The sequence below is a fragment of the Schistocerca serialis genome, chromosome 9, assembly GCF_023864345.2.
Source record: "Schistocerca serialis cubense isolate TAMUIC-IGC-003099 chromosome 9, iqSchSeri2.2, whole genome shotgun sequence".
Classification (NCBI taxonomy): domain Eukaryota; kingdom Metazoa; phylum Arthropoda; class Insecta; order Orthoptera; family Acrididae; genus Schistocerca; species Schistocerca serialis.
The window spans coordinates 43,348,958-43,371,584 of record NC_064646.1 but is presented as its reverse complement, the minus strand read 5'-3'; the positions used below and the strand labels follow the sequence as shown (position 1 = coordinate 43,371,584).

At 38.8% G+C, this 22,627-nt stretch overlaps 1 protein-coding gene across 2 annotated transcripts; it reads left to right on the top strand.

Moving 5' to 3' along the window:
* The first annotated feature begins 72 nt into the window (after positions 1 to 72).
* Positions 73 to 22,627, top strand: LOC126418584 (TLC domain-containing protein 3A). Of its 2 annotated transcripts, none has more exons than XM_050085404.1 (6): positions 73 to 446; positions 544 to 806; positions 1,236 to 1,542; positions 15,187 to 15,288; positions 15,369 to 15,497; positions 15,615 to 22,627. In XM_050085404.1, the coding sequence occupies exons 1-6, from the start codon at positions 411 to 413 to the stop codon at positions 15,732 to 15,734; spliced, it is 957 nt and encodes a 318-aa protein (XP_049941361.1). In that variant the 5' UTR covers positions 73 to 410; the 3' UTR covers positions 15,735 to 22,627. The 2 variants fall into 2 exon arrangements, with proteins under 2 accessions (XP_049941361.1, XP_049941360.1); XM_050085403.1 differs by having other exon boundaries at positions 541 to 806.

The window sequence follows — 22,627 nt, the reverse complement described above, 5'->3', positions numbered from 1 at the left end:
AGTCGAACGTCACTTTCGATAACTCGATTTACAAGCAGACGAAAATTATCCGTTTATTTGTTCAAAGACTGTAATGGCACAGTCTTTTCTATTTTTATTTGTTAATGAAGTCTCGTGATGTTATTTTCGGAAAAAAGTTTATTGATGGCAAGTAAAGTAACAGACGGCTAGCATCTGTACCTTGTTTTGACACGGAGTGATGTGTTAAGATTATGTCCTTCATATATAGTTGAAGGGCATAAGAACTCTTTCGTTTCCAATTAACGCTGTGCTGGAAATACATGTTTTGTTACGTAAAGAAATGATTGCTTTGCCGAGTTTGCAGTCGAAACTCCTTCACAGAATGGTGATAGGCCGCTCGTGTAGTGTATGCTTTGAAACAAGGCCACAAGTTTGCTGAAGCGGCAAAAATGCAGCGACTTTCCTACGCCGGGAGATACCCGGAGGTAAGATTGATAATAGGACTTGTAAGATGGAAGAAGTATGTGTGCTATGTGAATTTGTTAATCTCAGTATGTAATAATTGTTCATTTGTTTCAGCAGCAGAGTTTGAAGACTCCGCCGGCTTCCTTACTTCTGGTGTCAGTGTTGGGGTCGTTTGTTCTAGCAGCAGGCTCAGTAATTCTTCTGGCACCAGAAGACCGCATTTCAGTTGCCCGTGGGGCCTGGCTTTCGGGGCTTGGGCTTATCTTCTTCGTTTCGCTGTTTGATCTCCTTAATCATGTGGCATTGCAGACGAATGTTGGACATGTGTTCCGAAAAAAGTACGAACTGACATTGTATGAAGTCCTCGATATTTCCAACAAGTAAGTGTGATAAGTTGGACGTTTATGTGTCTAATTTAATGTAGCCATGTACCAAAATTACACTGGTCTGCATCACCTTTGAAGCACGATTTTAGCATCCTCAACCTTCCCTTATGTTATGAAGACTTGGCAGATTAATAAAACGTTGAATCAGATTAATAAAACGTAGAGCATGTGAAACAACGGAACCTCATTTCGTTAATAAGCGGCTTTGTTTTCTAATATTAGCGGAAAGTGTTTCTGTGAAGCATTCTTGGTTTACTTGGTGGTGTTACACATTTAAGTTGCATATACTGGTATGTGATTAGAACAGTTTACTTCCTAGGCCTTCTTAGGTCTCTGAAAATGTCAGTGTGTTTCAGGGTAGATCCAATACTTTTAGCAGATGTAGGAATATATTTATTTACATATTGTGCCTGTGTGTTGCAGAACTGTGTCAGCAGTTCAGGCAGTATTATCGTGTATCACGGGATCCATTGTATGTATGTGGTCATGCACACGTGACTTCCTGCGATCTTCACATTTCATGTCAGAAGCGTATGCATGGTTTGGTGCTTCATACTTCTTCTATGATATATGGTCAATGTACAAAGTCCATACATCTGGCAAAAGTGATGTGGAGCGACAACAACACAGTGGTCACTGCCTTGCACAATGGAGCGATTACATTTGCAAACAGCCAATGATAGTACTGCATCATTTGTTTATTGGCTCATTTGGATTCCTCGTCATTGTTGTAAGTGTTGTAATTTATGTGTAAAATTGTCTTTAAATCTCAAGAGTAGACTATTTAGCAGCATATAACACTATACACTTGAATTTGCATTAGCACATGCGCTTTTGAGCAAGAAAATGTTAGTCTAAATATTGTAAACTTGTTAGTTTGCTTCGTAGTGAGGTTTATTTTTCTTTTCTGGTTTATTGCATGTTTCAGTGGAGGTATTAGCAGATAAAGGCATATGAAAATCTCCTCTGCTTCCCGTGTTCAGATTTTACTCATGTCTCAACTCACTGATTCGCACACCATGTTTCTTGTTTTATTTTGTTTGATCAGTCACACAGCTGGCATTAATTGTCATGAAGTAAATGAAATATAATGAAATGATTGTATGGCACTATTGGGATTAACCACATGGAGTTATTCAGTCACTTAGTGCACATAGTTTTATTTGATGCCACACTTCCCTCCCTTACCAAATTTGATGATCCCTTGATGCCTCTGGATGTCGTATCAACCAACCTCTTCTTTCAGTCACCACAAATTTCATGTTAATCCAATTAGATTCACTACCTCATTAGCTATTCGAGCTACCAATCTATTATTCAGCATTCTCCTGCAACACCATTTTCAAAAAGCTTCTGTTCTCTTCTTGTCTAAACTGCTTATCATCCACATTTCACTTCCGTATAAGGCTACATCCAGACAAATACCTTTAGGAAATACTTCCCAATACATAAATTTATATTCAATGTTAACAAATTCTTCTTTTTAGAAGTGCTTTCCTTGCTATAACTAGTCTGCATTTTATGTTCTCCCTTTATCATTCATCATCAGTTACTTTTGCTGCCCAAATAACAAATATCATCAACTTTTACCGTCTCATTTCCTAATCTTCAGCATCATCTGATTTGATTCATCTACACTATGTTACACTTGTTTTACTTTTGTTCTACATCGAAAGCCATACACTGCAAGCCACCTTGAGGTGTGTGGCAGAGGGTACTTCTAATACCACTATCTAATCTCCCTTACTGTTCCATTTGTTAATGGTGAGGGCAATAGAAGAGTTGTTGGTAAACCTCCATATTAGCTGTAATTTCTCAGATTTTCATTTTGTTATACACATCTGGGAGTAAATTATATATTACCTAATTCCTGCAACAAACTTCCTGAATTTCAATAGTAAAACACTTGGTGGTCATGTGTACATAAGACATGCTTCCTTGTGTATATGAATGGTGTGTTTCTCTTTTACTGAAGGAAGCCGTGGCCAAAAACTTCATGTAAGTATATTTTGTGTATCTTCTTTGCAGTAAGTAGCAATCTATCTCTTACATTGTTAATGGTAAAACTCTCCATGATGCAAAACACATAATCTTGTTGCGTTTGCCATAAGAGTTTGTTGAGCATCTTTGTAATGCATTCTTGTGCACCAAATGATCCTGTGACAAAACGTGGTGCTCTTCATTCAATTGTGTCTACCTCTTCTATGGATCCAACTTGCTAAGGATCATAGACCGGTTAGCAGAACTCAAGAAGTTAGTGAACAAGGGTTTGTAAGCTGGATGCTTACTCATAGGTATTTTATGGTTTCCAACGATTTTTCTTTAGTAAAGCAAATAATCATCATAATAATGTCCATTCTGTTCATCTGCTCAAAGTCCTTTCCTATCTGTGACTGAACTACTGTGTCATCGGCAAGCTTTGCAGTTTTTATTCCTTTTTCCTCTCCAGATTTCTCCATGAATTCCTTTACTCATAGCTAAGTAACATTGAGGATATGCTACAGCCTTGCCTCGCTGCTTTTTAAACTATGGCTTCCCGTTTGTCTCCTACAACTCGTATGACTGCAGTCTTGTTTTTGTACAAGTTGTAAATAACCTTTGCTACATGTATTTTATCCCTGCTACCTTAACAATTTTGAAGAATGTAGTTCAATAAACAATGTCAAAACATTTCTCTAGTTATACAAATGCCATAAATTAGGTCAAATTTGAAATTCAGGCAGACTATAACAAAGGAAATTAAATTGTCAAAGCCTCCCAGTTCATCTTATAAACTTGCTTCATGAGCCTGTTGTGCAATATAAAAATAAAGTCAAAGAAGCTATTTGTTTATAAAATCTGTTATTGGAAAGAATTTGTTGTCATATGTCGGAACATGAGATGGAAAATCCTAATGTAAGTTGTTATAAATGAGATGCAAATTCATATAGATCCAAAATGGATAAAAGAGGAATATTCACATAAAAAATACAAATAAAAAATGTAGAAAGATGTAAATTCTGTGTAGATCTGGATATAGAAGCATGTGCTTGTGATATAATATAGGGGTCAATGGAAGTGTCAGATTCCACCCATCTGCTTTGACCCCATGACGTAAGTGTGTTGTCGTGTGTGATGTCATTATGGCGCGGCATTTGAGTTCTCTCTCTCTCTCTCTCTCTCTCTCTCTCTCTCTCTCTCTCTCTGTGTGTGTGTGTGTGTGTGTGTGTGTGTGTGTGTGTGTGTGTGTGTGTGCAGTGCTGAAATTTGTTGGTGGTAAGTAATTGGTTTTTGTGGGTCTATTTTTCTCGAGCTGAAATGTTGTGTGTATTGAATGTGTTTTAATTTACGTAGGGATGTTTGACTTTCTGAGATGTTGTTTTGATTTTCGTAGTTGTAGGTGTTGGATTTTTTGCATCTGTAGTTATGGTTGACCTATGTAGGTCTAGGGAAATTATCGATGCCAACTTTCGTAGTTTTATATGTAGGTATTGGTGTTTTGGTATTGTCAGCTGTGCTCGAGGGAAATGTCTGATTCCAATTTTCGTGATTTTTGGTGTAGGCGTTGCTGTATTGGTATCATCAGCTGCAGTTGACCTATATAGATCAAGGAAAGTGCCAGATTCCTGTAGATTTTGTAATTATTGTTTTTTTGTTCGTCGTTTTCTGTGTTTTGGGATCATCGTGTGTTTTTTTACTGTTATATTTAGCTTGTCCCCTCCCTAAACCGCCAGTTTCCTGCTGTTGTCCTGTTAGTTTCATTGTATATTTGGAGGGAGATGTTATTGTATTATTTATACATATTTTTGTGTTTGTTGTCATGTGTATATAGTGACATCATAGGCACCATATTGGAGGCGCTTTGAATAGTCATTTCTGCTTTGTGGATGACATCATGGGTCAAAGCAGACGGGTGGAATCCGACACTTCCTAATACCAGGGATTGTAATACTTGTAAATTTTACAGTATAATGATCTCCACTGCATAATTATGAAATTTTCATCAGAAATTTTGATGGTTTGTTGTGCAGTCTGCCAGACAAAAAGAAGGGATTATTAATTTTTGCTGATTTTGAAGTAAGATTCTTGAAAGCAATTGATATAAAAGAGAATCTAGGGGTAGTGTTAGTCACTTATTAATTTAATATGCTATAAATTTCCCTAGCAAAGTTGCTTAAGACATTTGTACCCTTATAGATAGTGCATTCATACAATAAGTGAAAGTTAGAGATATGTATGCCTATCCTTTTGTTAATGGGTTGTTAGAGCACAATGCATATAGTTACATTGTGTAACTTAGCTACATGTACAGTTCAGAAATAGAGAAAGAAAACAGTGAGGCTGATTAACAGCAATACTACTGAAGTTTTCAAAGTAACTTTTTAAAAAATGTTGACCGGTAATAACATGATGGGCTCTTTCACTCACTAACAGGTATGGTTGTCTTCTTTGAAACTCAGTTCTGTGGGATCTTAAGTGACAGAGGCCAATCCTGGACTTGTTAATTTTTCCACCTTGTTGACACTGGTTGGGACTGGCTGTGTAGTGTTAATTATCTTCAGGAGTTCCCATTGTTTCCTAGCATTATGCTTGTCAGTTTCTGTTTTCCATCTCAATTGGTCGAAGTGCTGAATTCCTTCCCAAACATTGTGACTCCATACTGGACAATTAAGTGCAGCACTTTTCCAGTGACCAGTTTCAATTTGAGATGTTTTCAAGTTGCCCTTTAATAAATCTTTGTATTGTTTCTGTGGTATTTCTAGTTTTGTTTGACAATCCTGACTATGTGGCCCGTCCAACGGAGTTGATAGTTAATGGTCATGGCTTCAATGATTGAAAAATTCGCTTCTTCCAGAACACTGATGTTAGTGCACTGATTCACCATTTACCCGTAGCATCCTTCTCAGGCAGTGACAATGATACTTTCTCAGGCATGTGTGCCTTCTGCAAGTAGTCTGTGCCTCACACTCGTATATGAGAGATGGTATAACTGTAGCTTGACGTATGTAGAACTTGGTCTAAATGTTGATATTATGGTTATCAAAGCCCCTTACCCCAAAGGTGAACCCTCAGCCATAATACCTTACCGGAAGACGACCAGAAGCCGTATCGGCAAGTCTGAGGCAGTGTTGTAATTCAGAATTAGTATTTGAATTTGCTGAAGGATGGCTGCCAAAGTATGGGAAGTGCTCTATGTTCTGCAGCAGTTTGCCTTGGGCTGTGATTCTTGGGGCGTATGGCGATAAGAGTTGGGTGCAGTTTGATGTAGGTTCTGCGTACTCTGGATGTTAAAGCTTATTCCAGTGCAAATGTTGAAAAAAATATAAGAGCACTCAAACAATCTTGCTTGATGCCCATTGTGATTTCCAGGCCTATTGTTGACAAGAACCATGCCAGTCATGATATCTTGCAGCAGTCTAACAATGTTAATGTACTTCACAGGACAGCCTATTTTAGGTAAGATCTTCACACAAGGCACCTCTCTTGACTGAGTCAAAGGCTTTTACAAGATCCGTCAATGCCATGTACAGAGATGTTGTTGTTTCTTTTGCATTTCTCCTGCATTTGTTTGGCACAGAAAATCATATCTGTGGTAGCGTCATTAGGTCAAAATCCACATTGTGTTTCAGCAAGAGGTCTTAGGCGCATATTTATTCAGTGGCAGATAGAACGGATATTCCCAGTAGTTACCACAGTCGGTTCTGTTGCCTATTTTGAAGACAGAAACTATCAGTGCGCCTCTGAAATCAGGAGGAATTGTTCCAGTGCTCCATACTTTGACAATGAGAATTGGTATATGTTCAGCGAGGATAGATCCGTCTTCCTTGAAAAATTCAACACGGATTCCTTCTGATCTGGTGGCTTTGTTGTTTTTGAGTTCCTTAATAGCTCTCTCAGCTTCTTGTAGAGAAGGGACTTTACCAAGCTGAGGTTTTGTAGATTCTTTCGGAATTGTGGAAGGCATTGTTTCATTGGATCTCTCGGACTTTATTTGATAGTTTGTGGAAATGATCCATTATTTGTTAATGGAATTGCTGTCCTTCAGGAGGACGAAGCCATCCATAAGTTTAAATGGATTTAAATTTTGAGTTACTGGACAATATATAATTTTTGTAATGCTGAAGAGAGCTTGAGCACTGTTAGTTTCTGCTAGAGGTTGCATTTCTTGAGGTATCATTGTCCCCCATTTGTTTCAGAGCAAGAGTTTTTGTCTGCATTTCCACCTTCGCGTTTTGATCTTCTCTTTTCTTGGTGAATGACTTAGGATTGCTCTGCCAGGCCTGGTGTCTCTTCTCTTTTTGTTTAGTATTGCCTGAATTTCTTAGTCATTTTCATCAAACCAGTCTTCATGTTCAATCTTGCAGTATTCAACTAATTCTTCAGCAGCTGATATTATTGCAGCCTTCCATGTTGCCCAGTATTCTTATGTGCTTTCAGAATATTCATACGGCAGCCTATCATCTGAGAGTTCTGGAATTTTCCTTTATTGTAACTATCCTTAAGATGGTCTATGTTCATTTTAGATCTTGCAAGTTCTCTCTGTTTCCTACATTAGAAGTGAACATGAAGGATCATCACAGTCGGTGGTCTCTCCAACGCTCATCAGCTCTTGTCAATTCTTTCATGATTATGACATCTCTTTGGTCTCAGGCATGCACAATTAAATAATCAATCATGTACCAGTGTTTTGATCCTGGATGTTGCTGTGAGGTTTTAATATTATCCTCCCGCCTGAAGATAGTATTAATGATAACTAAGATACTGCTCCCTTACCCCCTCTGTTCCAATCACTTTGGGTCATAGTGTTGAGTCTCTACTGACTCAAGCATTGAAGTCTCCCAAGAGAATGATTTTTGTCAACATGGAGTATTCTTGGTAGAAGCATGTAAACATTTCAGGTTGGGAGTAGAAGGTTTTCTTTTCATTGTCTTCACAAGTGAGGGTCAGTGTATATGCACATATAACTGCAACTTGTTTGTTAGTAGTAAGTTTGAGGTGTAGGCGCAAGAGTCTTTTGGTTTTGCCACAAGGTAGTTCATTAAGGTGAGGAGCAACTTTCTTTGTGATAGCAGAGTCAACACCATGAATGCAGAGTTCATGAATTTCTTTTCCTTTCTAAAAGAAAGTGTAGCCACCTCCAAGTTCTTTGATTTGTTCTTCGCCTGGTCCTCTAATTGTACCCACTGCTGCAGTACTGATCTTGAATCTTTAAAGTTCATGAGAAACGATAGTTGTTCGGCTTTCTGTTCAATTTACCATATCCTTATCCATTGGAGTTTTGGTGTTCTCAGTAGCAGAGTTCATCTTTACTTTCTGTTGATTACATATGGTGTATCCTAATTTAAAAGGTGAACCAAGAGGTTCATCCTTATGAAATCCACAAACCACCTTCCCTACCCTCTGGCTCCTACCCTTGTAACCGCCCCTGGTGTAAAACCTGTCCCATGCGCCCTCCCACCACCACCTACTCCAGTCCTGTAACCCAGAAGGTGTACACCATCAAAGGCAGAGCCACGTGTGAAAGCACCCACGTGATTTACCAACTGACCTGCCTACACTGTGAAGCCTTCTATGTGGGAATGACCAGCAACAAACTTTCCATTCGCATGAATGGACACAGGCAGACAGTGTTTGTTGGTAATGAGGATCACGCTGTGGCTAAACATGCCTTGGTGCGCGGCCAGCACATCTTGGCACAGTGTTAAACCGTCCAGGTTATCTGGATACTTCCCACTGACACCACTCTATCAGAACTCCGGAGATGGGAACTTGCCCTTCAATATATTCTTTCTTCACGTTACCCACCAGGCCTTAACCTCCGCTAATTTCAAGTTGCCGCCCCTTGTACATCACTTGTCATTAAACAACATCTTTGCCTCTGTACTTCCGCCTCGACTGACATCTCTGCCCAACCTCTTTGCCTTTACGTGTGCGTGCGTGCGTGCATGCATACCTGTCCTTTTTTCCCCCCCTAAGGTAAGTCTTTCCGCACCCGGGATTGGAATGACTCCTTACCCTCTCCCTTAAAATCCACACCCTTTCATCTTTCCCTCTCCTTCCCTCTTTCCTGATGAAGCAACCTTGGGTTGCGAAAGCTTGAAATTTGTGTGTGTGTTTGTGTGTTTTTTATTGTGTCTATCTACCAGCGCTTTCTCGTTTGGTAAGTCACAGCATCTTATATAAAAAATGTTACGTTGGCTTCCCTCTTCAAGAAATTGTACACAGTTTTCTTCTTCTCTTCAGAGAGTTTTCAACTGAAAACAATTAATAGCATGTTTTTGCAACTAGTTTTAATAAAGTAAATGTTAAAAAAATGGAAAACATATTATTTTAATGATACACTCTCAGTGTTCTAGTGCAGTTCTTTCTTAAAGTTGGTATGTAGTCCAGATTAACAACTTCAGTGGCACCTGGATGATCTAAATTGGAAGATTTCAGCAATACTGCATCTGTTCTAGTTCATTAATGATTTCTGGGAGCAAACACAACATTAACAGGTGAAGTGGATAATTTAGTTTCTTGTGAAGAAAAAAGGAAAGTAGTTGTTTTTCATTCTCATATGGTCATGTAGCTCTTTGGAGCATTTTAGAACGTGTTGAGGCATTTCAGTGTTTGCAATCTTCTTAGCTGCGAACTTCCTTGCAGGTTTTGTGTACTCACACTTGGTTTCTTCATTTTTATCCCATGATTGTAATCAGATTCTCATGGCTCATATCCTCAGAATAAGATTTCTGAAAGTCTTTCACATTATCTTCACCAACGTATGTGAAGCCAGTTTGCTGTGTAGTGCCAGTATTCTGCAGTTGCATTGGTAATGTCACTGCCCAGTTTATTTTCTGACAATGATAAAGCATCAGGCAACACTTTTGTCCATACACAATTTCATATTTAGGAGTGGTCATTCCATGCATCTCTAATTGCACCATGTTCAACTGTTACCAGACTATCTTTGTCACAGACTTGACTCATCATTAGTCACATCCTTCAACATGATTTGAAAAAGTCCACAAGTTGCAGACTATTAAATGTGGCAGTAGCCCTGTGATTCTTGGACTGCTGTATGAAAGTAGTATTAGGAGACTTAAACTTAATATTTTCATTTAACTTCATATTGGAAGGTGGATGGCAAGAAACAGTATTGAGGATGAGAATTTTGAGAAGATTATTCTCCCCTTTTATGTCATCCGGTTCTTGTCCCTGTAAGTCCATGGTTGTGTGACCTCACCTGTTTGTTGTAAATGTCAAATCAAAAACATCTTCAGCCATCTGTATTTCCAATTTTATCAAATTTTTGTTACCAGTTTCAGCAATACAGTAAGCCATCTTCAGGACCTCTTGTACAATCAAAATAGGGGCCAGAATACAATCACTGGTATCTGTAGACTTCCTTTTAACAATGCTATCCCTTTGCTCATCGCTTGCAGTCAGGTGGTTAAATTCTACAAGCTTGCTCACCTTGGCCATTGTCAACTGCCAGTGGGCTGCTGGTATACCCTTATATACACTAGCTGCCCTGCCTACTGTGACATCTCTGATGCTAGCTGCGTTGACTTGGTGTTTGATGTGCTCATTTTAACTTTACGATTGCCGTATCCTGGACTGTGCTGAGCTGCCATCTCTTGTTAAGGATGTTATCAATGATTTTTGTTGCAATGGCTTCTTTAATTACAGCCACAGAAGTTGGTAGCACAAGCCAAGACAGAAGTTTCATTAAATTTGATCCAGTGATTGTTTTCTAAAGCATGCTCAACTGAAGTGGGTTTCTAGGGGTAGCTTTGACGATAAAACCCCTCGTGCTCCTTCTTGCATTGTTCTACAGTGCATACTGTTTGTCCAGTTTAAGACTGGCCACATTGCGAGGTGATTTATAGACCTCAGGAGTTCTGAGACCTGCTGCATCTTTAACGGATGTCAGTAATTGCCAGATTGTTGTTGAAGGTGCAAAGACCTTTTTGGTCTTGTCATATCAGCAGGTGGCTTATATTGCCGGATACAGAACTACAGAAGGGCAGAGAAGAAAGTTTGTTTCTGTGCTCCTCGTCAGTGGTCTTCCTGTGATTCTTTCTTGAGATTTCGTTTATTTGGTGAAAGTTGCACTAGTAGCTCAGCTCATGGGGCAGGTTATTGGGGTCTGATATTATTCTTTCACAATGTGCCCTAACACAGTGTGCTTCTGTGGCAGATGGCGATGGCTGATGTGAGCGCAAGTATAGATTGACAAGAGTAGGTTTCTGATAGACACTGTGGCCAAGGCATCCATTTTGTTTGCAATGGACAAAGATGTTAAGAAAGGACAAACAATTATCTTTTTCTGCCTCCACATTGAATTGAAGTTGCTGTTAGTGCTGTTGAGGTTTTCCAATATCTCGTCCAAGTTTCTCACATCGGTGGGGCTTTGACCAGTCTTTCATCAACATTTCTGAAAAAACAACTAGGCTTTAATGGTGCCATGTGTAAGGTAGTGGCTTTAATGGTGCAATGTGTAAGGTAGTGGCTTTAATGTGCCATGGGTAACGCAGTATCCTCAAATTCTCCGCGAGGAGATTTGTAACAATATTACGAAGAGGACAGTTGCTACTCACCATATAGTAGAGATGCTGAGTCGTAGATAGGCACAACAAAAAGACTGTCACAAAGTGAGTTTTTGGCCAACTAGGCCTTTGTCAGAAATAGATAAAAAAGCACACAAAAACACACACACACACACACACACACACACACACACACACACACACACACACACACACAGTGTGTAACTCACCCACACATGACCACAGTCTCAGGCTGCAGAAGCCATACTGTGAGCAGCAGAACACGATTGGAAAAGCAACCTGTTGGTGTGAGTATGGAGGAGGCTGGGACGGGGAGGGGGAGAGATAGCAGGATAGGGGTGGGGGACAGTAAAGTGCTTCTTGTGGGAGTGTACAAGGACTAGGTGGAGAGAGGGTGGGGCAGCTATGTGCAGTCCGGAGGTTAGATGGAGGGCAGGCAGGGGAGGATAGCGGAAAAGGAGAGAAGTGGTGCGATGGTGTAGTGCTGGAATGGGAACAGGGAAGGGGCTAGAGGGTAAGGACAGTGACTAACAAAGTTTGCAATTAGGAGGGTTATGGGAACACAGGATATATTGCACAGTGTGTTCACACCTGCACAAATCTGGATAGCTTGTATTGGTGAGTATGATCCATATGGCACAGGATGTGAAGCAGTGATTGAAATGATTAACATTGTGGTGGGCAGCATGTTCACCAATGGGATGGTCCTGCTGTTTCTTGGCCACAGTTTGTTGGTGGCCATTCGTGTGGACAGACAGCTTGTTGCTTGTCACACCAACATAAAATGAAGCAAAGTGTTTGCAGCTTAGTTAGTAAATCACATGTGTGGTTTCAAAGGTAGCCCTGCCTTTGATGGGATAGGTGATGTTTGTGAACGGACTGGAGTAGGTTGTGGTGGGAGGATGTGTGGGACAGGTCTTCCATCTAGGTCTATTACAGGCGTATGAACCATGAGGTAAGGGGTTGGGGAGAGCAGGGATTGTATAGGAGTGGATGGAGATAGTGTAGGTTCTGTGGGCAGTGGAATACCGTTAGTGGGGGGGGGGGGGGGGAGAGGGGGAGGAGGAGAAGGATAGTGGGTACAACATTCCTCATTTCAGGGTACAACAACAGGTAGTCAAAATCCTGATGGAGAATGTGATTCAGTTGCTCCTGTCGTGTGGTACTGAGTCACGAGGGGAATGCTCCTCTGTGGCCAGATGTTGGTGCTGTGGGAGGTGGTGGGTGACTGGAGAGATAAGGCACGGGAGATCTGGGTTTCCCCATGAGGGGATTTGCAACAGTTGAAGCTAACAGGCTTCCCATTGCAATGCCATCTGCCTGATCATAATACTGGCCATTGTATAGAAAATCAGACGTAAGAGTATGCCCACATAGCTTGAACCACACCACTAACTGGGATACTAGGACCAAAGATTCTTTGGTATTTACATTCGTAAATAGTGCTACCACACTGAAACTGATCATAGTGTCATTCTTACTAAGTGGAAGACAGTTTGGCTGCTGAAATTGGCTGATTTTTTTAAATATGATGTTGACAGTGTCCCACATGTGGAGCAAGGATTTGGCCAAGTACTTACCAGCTTTTGTGTCCGTGAGACAATGTTAGATACAGTGTGGTGGAATGTCATCCCATCTTTTTGGATCTTCGGTAAACTGTAAGCAGTAGATGGTCGGGGTGCCTGAGGGAGAAGTTTCTAGACGATACCATTTTCCACAAAAGAGTGCTTAAGAGGCTAATATGCCTTTCTTATTATTCTCTGTGTCAGATCATGTGAGCGATTGCAGGAACTATCTTAATCCAGTAGTGCATAAATCTTTGTATCATAGATCACATATTCCATAATTATGACTACATTGCCCTTGTCGGTACAGGAAGAATCCCGATGCTTTCATCATCGCGTAGTGCACACAAGCCATTGCGCTCAGCCCTGGTCATATTGGATGCCTGTAGCTCCTCTTTCATGAGCATACAGCTCTTTTTATGTCATTTCCCCCTCACTCTATTTGTGATTGGAACAGGAAAGGTACAGGGAACCCACTGCCACGCACCCTACGGTGGCTTGCGGAGTATCTGTGTAGATGTAGATGATAAGCACCATGTATTATTTCACAGACGGCATCCTGCAATGAAGGTATGAAACCCTTTCTTATGTGGTAACATTGCACCCATGTCTGTGTTTCTTAGTGTTAAGTGGATGACGGTGTTGCTGAGGATCTGCAGTCCACTCTGTTTTGTTGTTAAAGGTAGCCGAACTTTCCTTTCTGCCTCTCTTTAGCTTTTTTCTGTGATGATGTTTGAAACTGTAGTCATTGACTCAATCTTTGACAGCTGCAGATGTAAGACCATAGGAGCATGTCAATCATATAAACATCAAAAACTGTGACAAGCTAGAGATTTCATAATGGATTTAAGACTATGACCATGCACATAGTAGCTTCATTTGATAATGGAAATAAACAATAAATCCACTGATGATAGTACAAAATGTTCTTAAGCATGACTAGCGTATTTTGCATCAGTTGGAATGCCCCTCCAGTTGTTATTAGCAAGCATGGAAATGAGAATAACTGCAGCATATACAGGATGATTAATATGCTTATCTTTGTCACAATGACCTCAGAACCTGTAACATCTATTCTGACAACCAAGATTACATGCAGAAAAAAATAAAGTGCTTCAGGAATTTCAAATAAATTGGCTGGTTGCTCATAGCAAAATGAACAGAACTGACTATTGCCTTTGGCAACAATAGTCAGTAAATGTCTGATGAGGGCCTTGTAAGCTGAAAACAGGTTAATAAGATAAATTAATACTGTAAAACAAAAGCAAACTAGCACTTTTCACTGATTATGATGTCGCTCTACCAGGAACCAACAGAAGATTCGTTAACATGATTTTATAAAAGTGGTTACTTCATTGCTGAACTGTCTGGAAGGATTATATAGGTGTTTTGGACATGGTACTCTGGGTATGCAGTCTCCAAGGGGACATGGCATTCAGAGAAACTTTGTTTTGATCGGTTTGATAAAAATAATTTTACTCCTTCCCCCAATACCATATCATCTAACATCACTGCACAGCAGGATCACATTCAGTATCTGAGTTTATTAATGGGATTAGCACACTCACCCCCCCCCCCCCCCCCCCCTCAAATCCTATACACATGCACACACATAGCCACATCCCACTGAGGGGTGAATGCTAGGTTAAGACTGTGAAAAAACTGTGGTCCAACCAGCATGTAGTCCTAGGACGTTTTGGTTTTGAGGCATGTGCTGAACCACCAGACCCAACTCAGATTCTGATGAAGATTCACTGATGCCTGGAGTTGGATTCTGCTCCAGATTTACTGCTGTCTGGAGTTGCAGTGGCTGTACTACTAAGTGACAGTGCCATCATTTTCTGTGGGCCAATTCATCTTAGTTCATCCAATTTCCATGAAATATTTATATAAATTATATGCACTACCCTGCCTTATGAAATTTTGTATCTATTGGGCAAAACTGGATCAAAATCCCACACTAGTTCCTGAGGTTAGCCTGTACATACAGAGAGAAGGAAGTGGGGAACTTCGTTTTATTTATGTAGAGATACTGGCACCTGTGTAACAGGGTTAACCTCTCCTAAATCAGTGAGGGGGGATATTTGAAGGGCACATATGTGACTTTGAGGGACTAGTTATTTACTGCTAGGAGGATTTTTGTTGATTCTGTACTAAATGGTGATTTGTATAAATATCAAATCCAGTAGAAACTTATTGACTAGATAATATTTAGCGCATTAATACTCTTTTAGATTTCATAATCATTCTGCTTTTTCCCTGGTGCTTTAATTTCAGCATCTGAGAGGTGACTTAGGGGACTGTATATTTGGGGTTGTGTACCTTATGGAACTCAGTACACCTTTTGTCTCTTTTAGAGGCATCCTCAGTAAGTTAAAGGTTGGTAAACTGCTTCTTTTTATGTGCGTCATTACTGGTTCCCCCTCAGAAAATTGAATAGAGAACAATTATTGTTACAGATGAAATCATCACAGCTTTATGTGGTCAATGGTCTAGTCATGCTAGTCACGTTTTTTCTCTGCCGTGTAATTACGCTCCCGTATGTCTGCTATAAGTACAGTGACTATGTAGGATTGTCATTTTGGGAGGTAAGTACCTGGCTGTTTTGAACTTTGGTTGCAACGTTTTTCTCCCAAAGTTTTGTGTTAAAGGATGACACTTGTAACTATGTTTGTGTAATGACATTTTTTTTTTTTCTTTTCCAGGCTTTCATATCGCTGCCTACTGGTTGTAAAATTAGCATAGCCATATTGATGTTTCCTCAGATATATTGGTTTATTCTGATGGTAAAGGGTGCATTTTCAGTTTTTTTTCCAGTGAAGTAAAACAGTATCGCCAGTTAAAAAATATAACTATTGTGCAGTAAATACCCATTAATTTAGTTGTGAATGTTTTACCTTATGCCAGTGGGAAGAGAGCATTCAGAATTTTCTGTCCTTGCAATACAGTTGTACATAGCTATTCCTGCCTGTGGTATTTAAAGATCTGACATTCTCTTTCCTTCATAACATGCAGGATAAAGCTAAACTGAAATTTCATGTGTGTGATAGATTGGTTTGTGGGGATTAGAAATGCTGTGTTAAGATTTTCAGATACAGATTAAATGTTGTGTGCTGTTTTTTTATGAAATGAAATGCATAAAGTATTGGCGACAATAGTTCCTATATGTGCGTAGATGTGTGTATATGTGTCTATATGCATGGCTGTCATGCTGCCAAAAAATGTGCATTTAATATGATTGTAGTTCAGTATTGACAACAAAACATTACCAGAGTCAAACGCCTCAACCAGATTCGCACACACCTGCAGAAAACCTAAACATTTTATGGAGAAGAAATAATTAACTAATAAATGTGTGTAGAGAAAGGGTGTTAACAGCTGTTATAAAAGTGATCAACAACATTCCACAGCTCCTTGTTAATTTCTGTGTTATACTGTGGAACATGGCTGCTGTAATCATTTCAACGCTCTTATTTCCACATAGCTACAAGAAATTATTTTTTAATATTGACAACTTCTGAGATTAATGTGTTTAGCATTTATTATTACATGGGAGATGCTTAGTATTGCTCTGTCAGTTTTATTGTTACTGCAACAAGCAATAAATTGGAGAACATCTGTCCTTATAGGTGTGTGGCACTACCTGTTAGGAACACAAGATTGACGTAGCTTTCTCTCTGCATTGTAGAGAGTTTTGTTTTGGCTTCGAATTTATGATAATTGGCTTAAAAGAATGAAAATTAATCCAGTATATTATATTGCTGTGTCATTAAAAGACTGAATAAAATGTTACAGAATTTTCCACACTCTCTGGAGAGAAAAACACCTATACTTTCATTATGCAGATTTAACAATATTATTTGATAAAATTTTTAGGTGAATGTGTGAAATAAGATTCATCATTCAAATAACACATTAGAAGACTGAAGATGGGAACTTCAAATTCACATGCCTGTGGACAGAGGTAGTTACGAAGCAGTTGCCACAAAAAGTGCAGACATAGAAAAAGAAACTGATATTTGAAGAAAAACTATTTACTTCCTGGACTAATATAATGGAAAGAAATAGTAGAATGAGTAGTCACTTCGTACTTATCTCTCACTTTGTTAGTGGGAGAGATACCCCTATCATTGCTTAAAGATTTTCGTTAATATACTCAGTCTTGTGAAATTGACATCAGGTCTTTTGTCGAACTTCACTCCCAGGGTTATAATATGTCATTCAGTAAATAGAAAGTTCCTGTCACAGGGATGTATACTCTCCTCCTTTGCTTGTTTATGTACTCAGATATTGTTCTATTTGTCATAAACTGATATTTTCTCTTTTCCTTTCCCATCTCAATTTAGAAAATAAGGCAAACTTCCTTGTATGTTATCTTTAATTTGATGCATCAAAATTACTTATTGTTCTGTTTATAATTATCAAAAAAGTGTGAATTTGTAAGTTGTGCATTTTATATTTGTCAAATTATCAAATTCGAATTTGATGCCACAGTGCAGTATTAATGTGTTGAGATGTGAAAATCAACTTATTACACGTCCAGGAAATGTTAGATTCTTATGAGCAAAACCAAAAATTATGTTGCAGTCATTTAATTACTCTGGTTTGTGCTAAAGAGCTTGCTTTTTTATTGTTAAAGTATCCCCATTAATATTTTTTGTAGCTTTTAATCTCGTGGGGCAGTTTAATGATTCTGAAAACATTGTGATGTTGCATCCTAAATAAAAGTTTGCCAACACTAATTTCTGTTTGTACAAGAGTTGCCCAGAAAGTAATGCACCAAATTTTTTGTTCAACAATTCTTTACTGAACATAATGAGAATTACACATACAAAAGAATGGTGTTTTATCTACACACCCTATTTTCCGCATAATCTTCATCCCGTTCTACAGCCTTCGTCCAGCACGAAACGAGGGTGTGTATGCCTTGTCGGTACCAATCCTTGTCCTGGTGGCAGAGCCCATGCTTCACTGTGTGAATTGCATCCACACTTCCTTTGCTGATTGACAGATGCAGCGCCAACTGCCGACTCATAATGCATCTGTCCTCGTGAATGGCAACATCGTATCGCTGCAACATGTCAGGTGTGACAGCTGTGGATGGTCTTGCCGACCACTGCAAATCGTGGCGCTCCAGCGAACTGCCTTCTGATGACCTCAACCTCCATGTCCAGTGACTAACTGTATTTCTGTCGACAGCAGATGCCCCATAGACTTTGCACAAGCATTTGTGCATAATCCCCACTGTTTTTTTCTCTGCAGTGAGAGATTCAATGATGGAATGTTGCTTGTAATGTATGTCACTTACAGACGCCATTTTGAAACTGTCCTGCAGCTACGCTGTCTGTCGGAAGTGACGGAAAGTTGTTTCTGGCTAAGAAAAAAAAAGGCAATGCCTTACTTTCTGGGCAATCATTGTTATATACGCTAGGATTATGACTTCTTTATAACCCCATGTTCTTGTGCCGTAAATCGATGAACTTTTGTTAGTGGGTAGTGAAAAATGTGTTCATTTATGCCCATTTCCTACTCTGGTTTGTTCTGGGAATTGATAGCTTCTGGTATCAAGTGCTGTATCCTGCACTCAGTAAACCAAACATCTACCAATCTGTAGAAGATGAAGATTAAATAGCAGAAGAGCTAGTATTACTTAAGAGTTCCATCTTGCATTAGTTAAGTTAGTTATTGCCCAAAACATCACTTTAGGAAAGTGAGAGTTAAGTGGATTAGAAATTTCATAGCATCACACCATCCTTCTGTTTCAGTAATCTCTTCTAGACCATTCTGAAAATTCATCTTGAGCTGCTCATAGTTCATACCAAATGCCAGGATAAATGAGTACTTGATATTGGGAATGCGTTGTTTCCTCCAAGTTCACCATCTGCTATCATGTGAAGCACACAGTCATGAATGAAGTGTTGACAGCCAATAAATCATGGTTCTTCTGGTGTTTATAACTGAACAGCAGTGCCATTTTTCCCTTCCAGTGTTCACATTTGCAGTGTCAGTGGCAATCCTCTTGGTAGTTGTCCATAAATTTTATTCATTGAGAACAGTTGTTATTCCTTTGTCCACAGTATCTGCCTTCCCATTTGGTAAGTCTAGTGCTTCCAACTTGACTTCATTCATTTTTCAACGCCAATACCTGACATTCTTGGTTATCAATATGCTTACCATCAAAATGCAGCAACCAGCTTTCTAGGTGTTGTGTTTTCTTCATTTCTCCTTTGCATTTAACAGCTTCTTTAATGGTAGATCTGTAAATACCTGGTTGTGAAGGGGTTTCATTGTCAATCTCACCTTCAGATAACTGTCTGCAAATGGTTGCCCTTGCTGCTGCTGCTGCTGCTGAGGTATGCGGCAAAGATATTTTTCTTCTTTTGAATAGATGAATAATCCTGGAACTCAGTCTTCCCAACTGTGTAACTAACATGCTCTTTGCTTTTAGTCTGAGCATGATACAACCTTTTGTCCTCACTGCACACCCATTCAGTTTTCTTTTGTAATGTGAAAAACTTCACTCAATTAATCATATTTTCCTCATTTTATACATTGAAAATAGGTTTTTAGTACCGTATTGAAGCATGTACTACTGGAATTGATAAGATTGAGCCATTTAATTCCTTTTGCCATAAAATTAATAGTTCCTTCACAGTTTACTGTACACATTCTTCCCTGTCTGTCATGAACTCTCCAAGGAATATATAACAACCAACAATGTGTATTTTGTGCTGTATCCTGTTCAAGTTTTCAAGTGATTGTTGTTGTAGTGGAACAGTTATTATTTTTCTGTTTGATTCTTGAAATTGTACTAGATTCTTTGTCCATATCTTCTTGTTTATTTCAGTGGTAGAAGCACTTATTTTAAAATTCATTATCATTACAAATTATACATCAGCAGAATGATGGCTAAGCACTCAGTTAATTATTCATTGCATCATCGCAAAATGACAGTAAAGTCAGCTGCACTCACAAAGCAGCACAGCACAAAATACATAAAGTTTCAGGTTTTTATGTTCCTTTATTCCTGAAAGGAGCACTTATTCTCAAATGTTCTGTTGCAGACCAGCTTTCCCACCTGTTAGCACGAGAGAATAGAGAATTATGAAGCATAAGTGTTTCTAGAAAGTCAGTACTAATTGCAAAATTCATTTTACAAATTTTGTGTTTGGGGGTAATCTTGAACTAAACACAATTAAGCCCTGTATCATTCATTTTGAATGAGGTTCATTGGTTTACGACACAGGAAATTAAAAATGTTGCAAAAAAAAAAAAAAAAAAATCATAACATACACTGTATGAATTTACCTTTGACCTGTATTGACCAATTACGAAACAATGTCATTTGAAAGATAGTCTTCCTGCCTACACACACACAATCATTTTTATACTGTCTTCCTGCATCAGTGTTCTTGCTTACAACCATAGAATTTCTACCCAAGGAGACAAAAGGGGAGAAATAATAGGCATATGTTACAAGCAGTCAAATTGTTTTGATGTTTTTAGCTTTACAGAACACTAAATGGATCTTGTCACTTTAGTGGTGGTGTGATCCATCGTGCTGCTTTATGTCTATTACTTCATGGTGAGGTTTAACAGAATCTATACAACATTTACATTTTTATACTGTGCTGATAGCATTTTATTGTCATCACAACCTCATCCTCCTCAGTACCACATGCTAAACTAATAAGTTACTTGCATATTTAGTTTTATGTTTTACGTATGAATTTGCAGTCATTTCCTATTTTTTACTTCTCATATTTGTAGCTGTCTATAACCAGGGTGTGTGATTTTAGGTTTAAAGTTTTATGTGGCATATGTGACTTGAATACCACTACATGATCAGCTGCATACCTGTTGCTTGGAACATGTTTTATAGAAGCAAAATAATCCAGTGGTTCAGCATCAGTCACTTATAAATGTCTGCTTAATACACTATGCATGTGCTGAACAGTGTCCTCATTAGAACAGTTACTGCCAGGTGATAGGTGTTAGTAGGATCTGAATAATATATTGAGCCAAGAGGTTGTAGGAAACAGTTATTGGTGGCTGTGGAATTGATATTTTAGTAAATGGAGTTTTCTGTTAATTTTGTTGGAATAAATTCTAGATGATGTACCGGAAGTAGATTGAGGAGAATTTATTGCATGATAACTATGTGTTTTGTACATATTGTACTGTTGTAAAATATGCCATTAAATGTTTTGTACATGTAGTCCATAATCATGATCTAAATGTGTGTGTGTGTGTGTGTGTATACCATACTTCTTAAACCATCTGTGATATTGCTAAACTGTAGCAGGTGTAAAATATCTTGGGCTTGAGATTTCAATCAGTAATATATCATTGTAATTTGTTTGGACTGGATGGAAAAACATATATATTAATATAAGTTTAATTTACAGTAAGTGGATTCATCTGCCTCTGAGTATTTGCAATTACAGTCAGAGGACAGACATATCTGGGATAGTTAGGCATTGCTCACCCAAGTCTGTATTTCATTCTTGAAAATGTGCCCATGGAAGTTACATAAAGACTTTAACCCGTAAATTGGGTTGGAGAAATTTAACTACATACTTGCAATATTGGTTCAAATCGTAATAATTGAACTGTTGCAAGTATGTGTAAAGAATGTGTTAAACAAGGAGCGGTTGTATTGTTGAGATGCAAAAAAAGGGCAAGAATGTGTCAATCACGGTCATAGTTATTCAGAAAATTAAAATAGTGTTCATCATGCAACAATCTTTATTTTGTTATTTTCCATGCTTGCTGATTACTTGAAAAATGTAAGTGAAGAGATAGAGCGGATTCAAATACGTCAAAAATTAAACGAGATTATTTTTATTTGTCATGTTACTGTGACATAATAAATGAACTTACAAGGGGAGGCCGCCAATTGTGAAATTCAGATTCGATTCATACTGCGCATAATAAAAGCTCATGGCCAGAGGTGTAATGTGGCAAAGCACCAAGATGCACTTCTCAGCCGTTGTCGAGAAAATAGACAGTAAAAAGAAACCGTTGCGGTGAAATACTCTCGACGATCAGTAATTTTCTACAGCGTCGTGGCGCAGTGGTAAGCGCTCGGGTTCCTAATCCGAAGGTCCCCCGGATCGAATCTCGCGCCGTGCAATTTTTTTTATTATTAGTTTTTTGTAATTCATATATATAAAGTATTAATGAATTGCTTATGCATGTTGGTGTAGGCGGATCACTCTCCAATTGTACCGCCTCCATTTTTCCGTTTTTTTTTTAACAGGGTGTACCAAAGCTCTCCCGTCCGCACTGATTTTCGACAATGTTATAAGTTGCGCTAGGGACCGCATCTACCTTCTTTTGAAGTTAGCAGGCAACTACGCTGTTATGCGGCGGCTCGTTTCGGCCCATTCAACATCTGTCATTCAAGCGTAACGAGCGAGTAACGGAGTTTATATTTCATACCTGCCACAGCAAATTTGTGTTCGTGGGGGCTCTATTCTAATTCGAACGTTTGACTTATGCTATACGTATTCGTTTCGGAATATCGTTTCTACGTCTTCCGTTAACTATGCGTGGTTAACATTATGAAGACAATTAATAACATTTGTGAAACACAACTTTGTTTGCGGAAAACATAATGATGTTCGAAGTCGCCAGTTTTTCCACGACAAACGCCTTTCAACAACTTATTATATGCATAATTGTTGCAACTGATTGCCGGGATATATATATATAT

Bases quoted from the DNA above. Each gene is read 5' to 3' on its own strand.
- LOC126418584 (XM_050085403.1), top strand. From the start codon at position 411: ATGCAGCGACTTTCCTACGCCGGGAGATACCCGGAG. The intron at 447-540 runs GTAAGATTGATA...CATTTGTTTCAG, and splicing joins ACGCCGGGAGATACCCGGAG to CAGCAGAGTTTGAAGACTCC. The intron at 1,543-15,186 runs GTAAGTGTTGTA...CTTTAATTTCAG, and splicing joins TTGGATTCCTCGTCATTGTT to CATCTGAGAGGTGACTTAGG.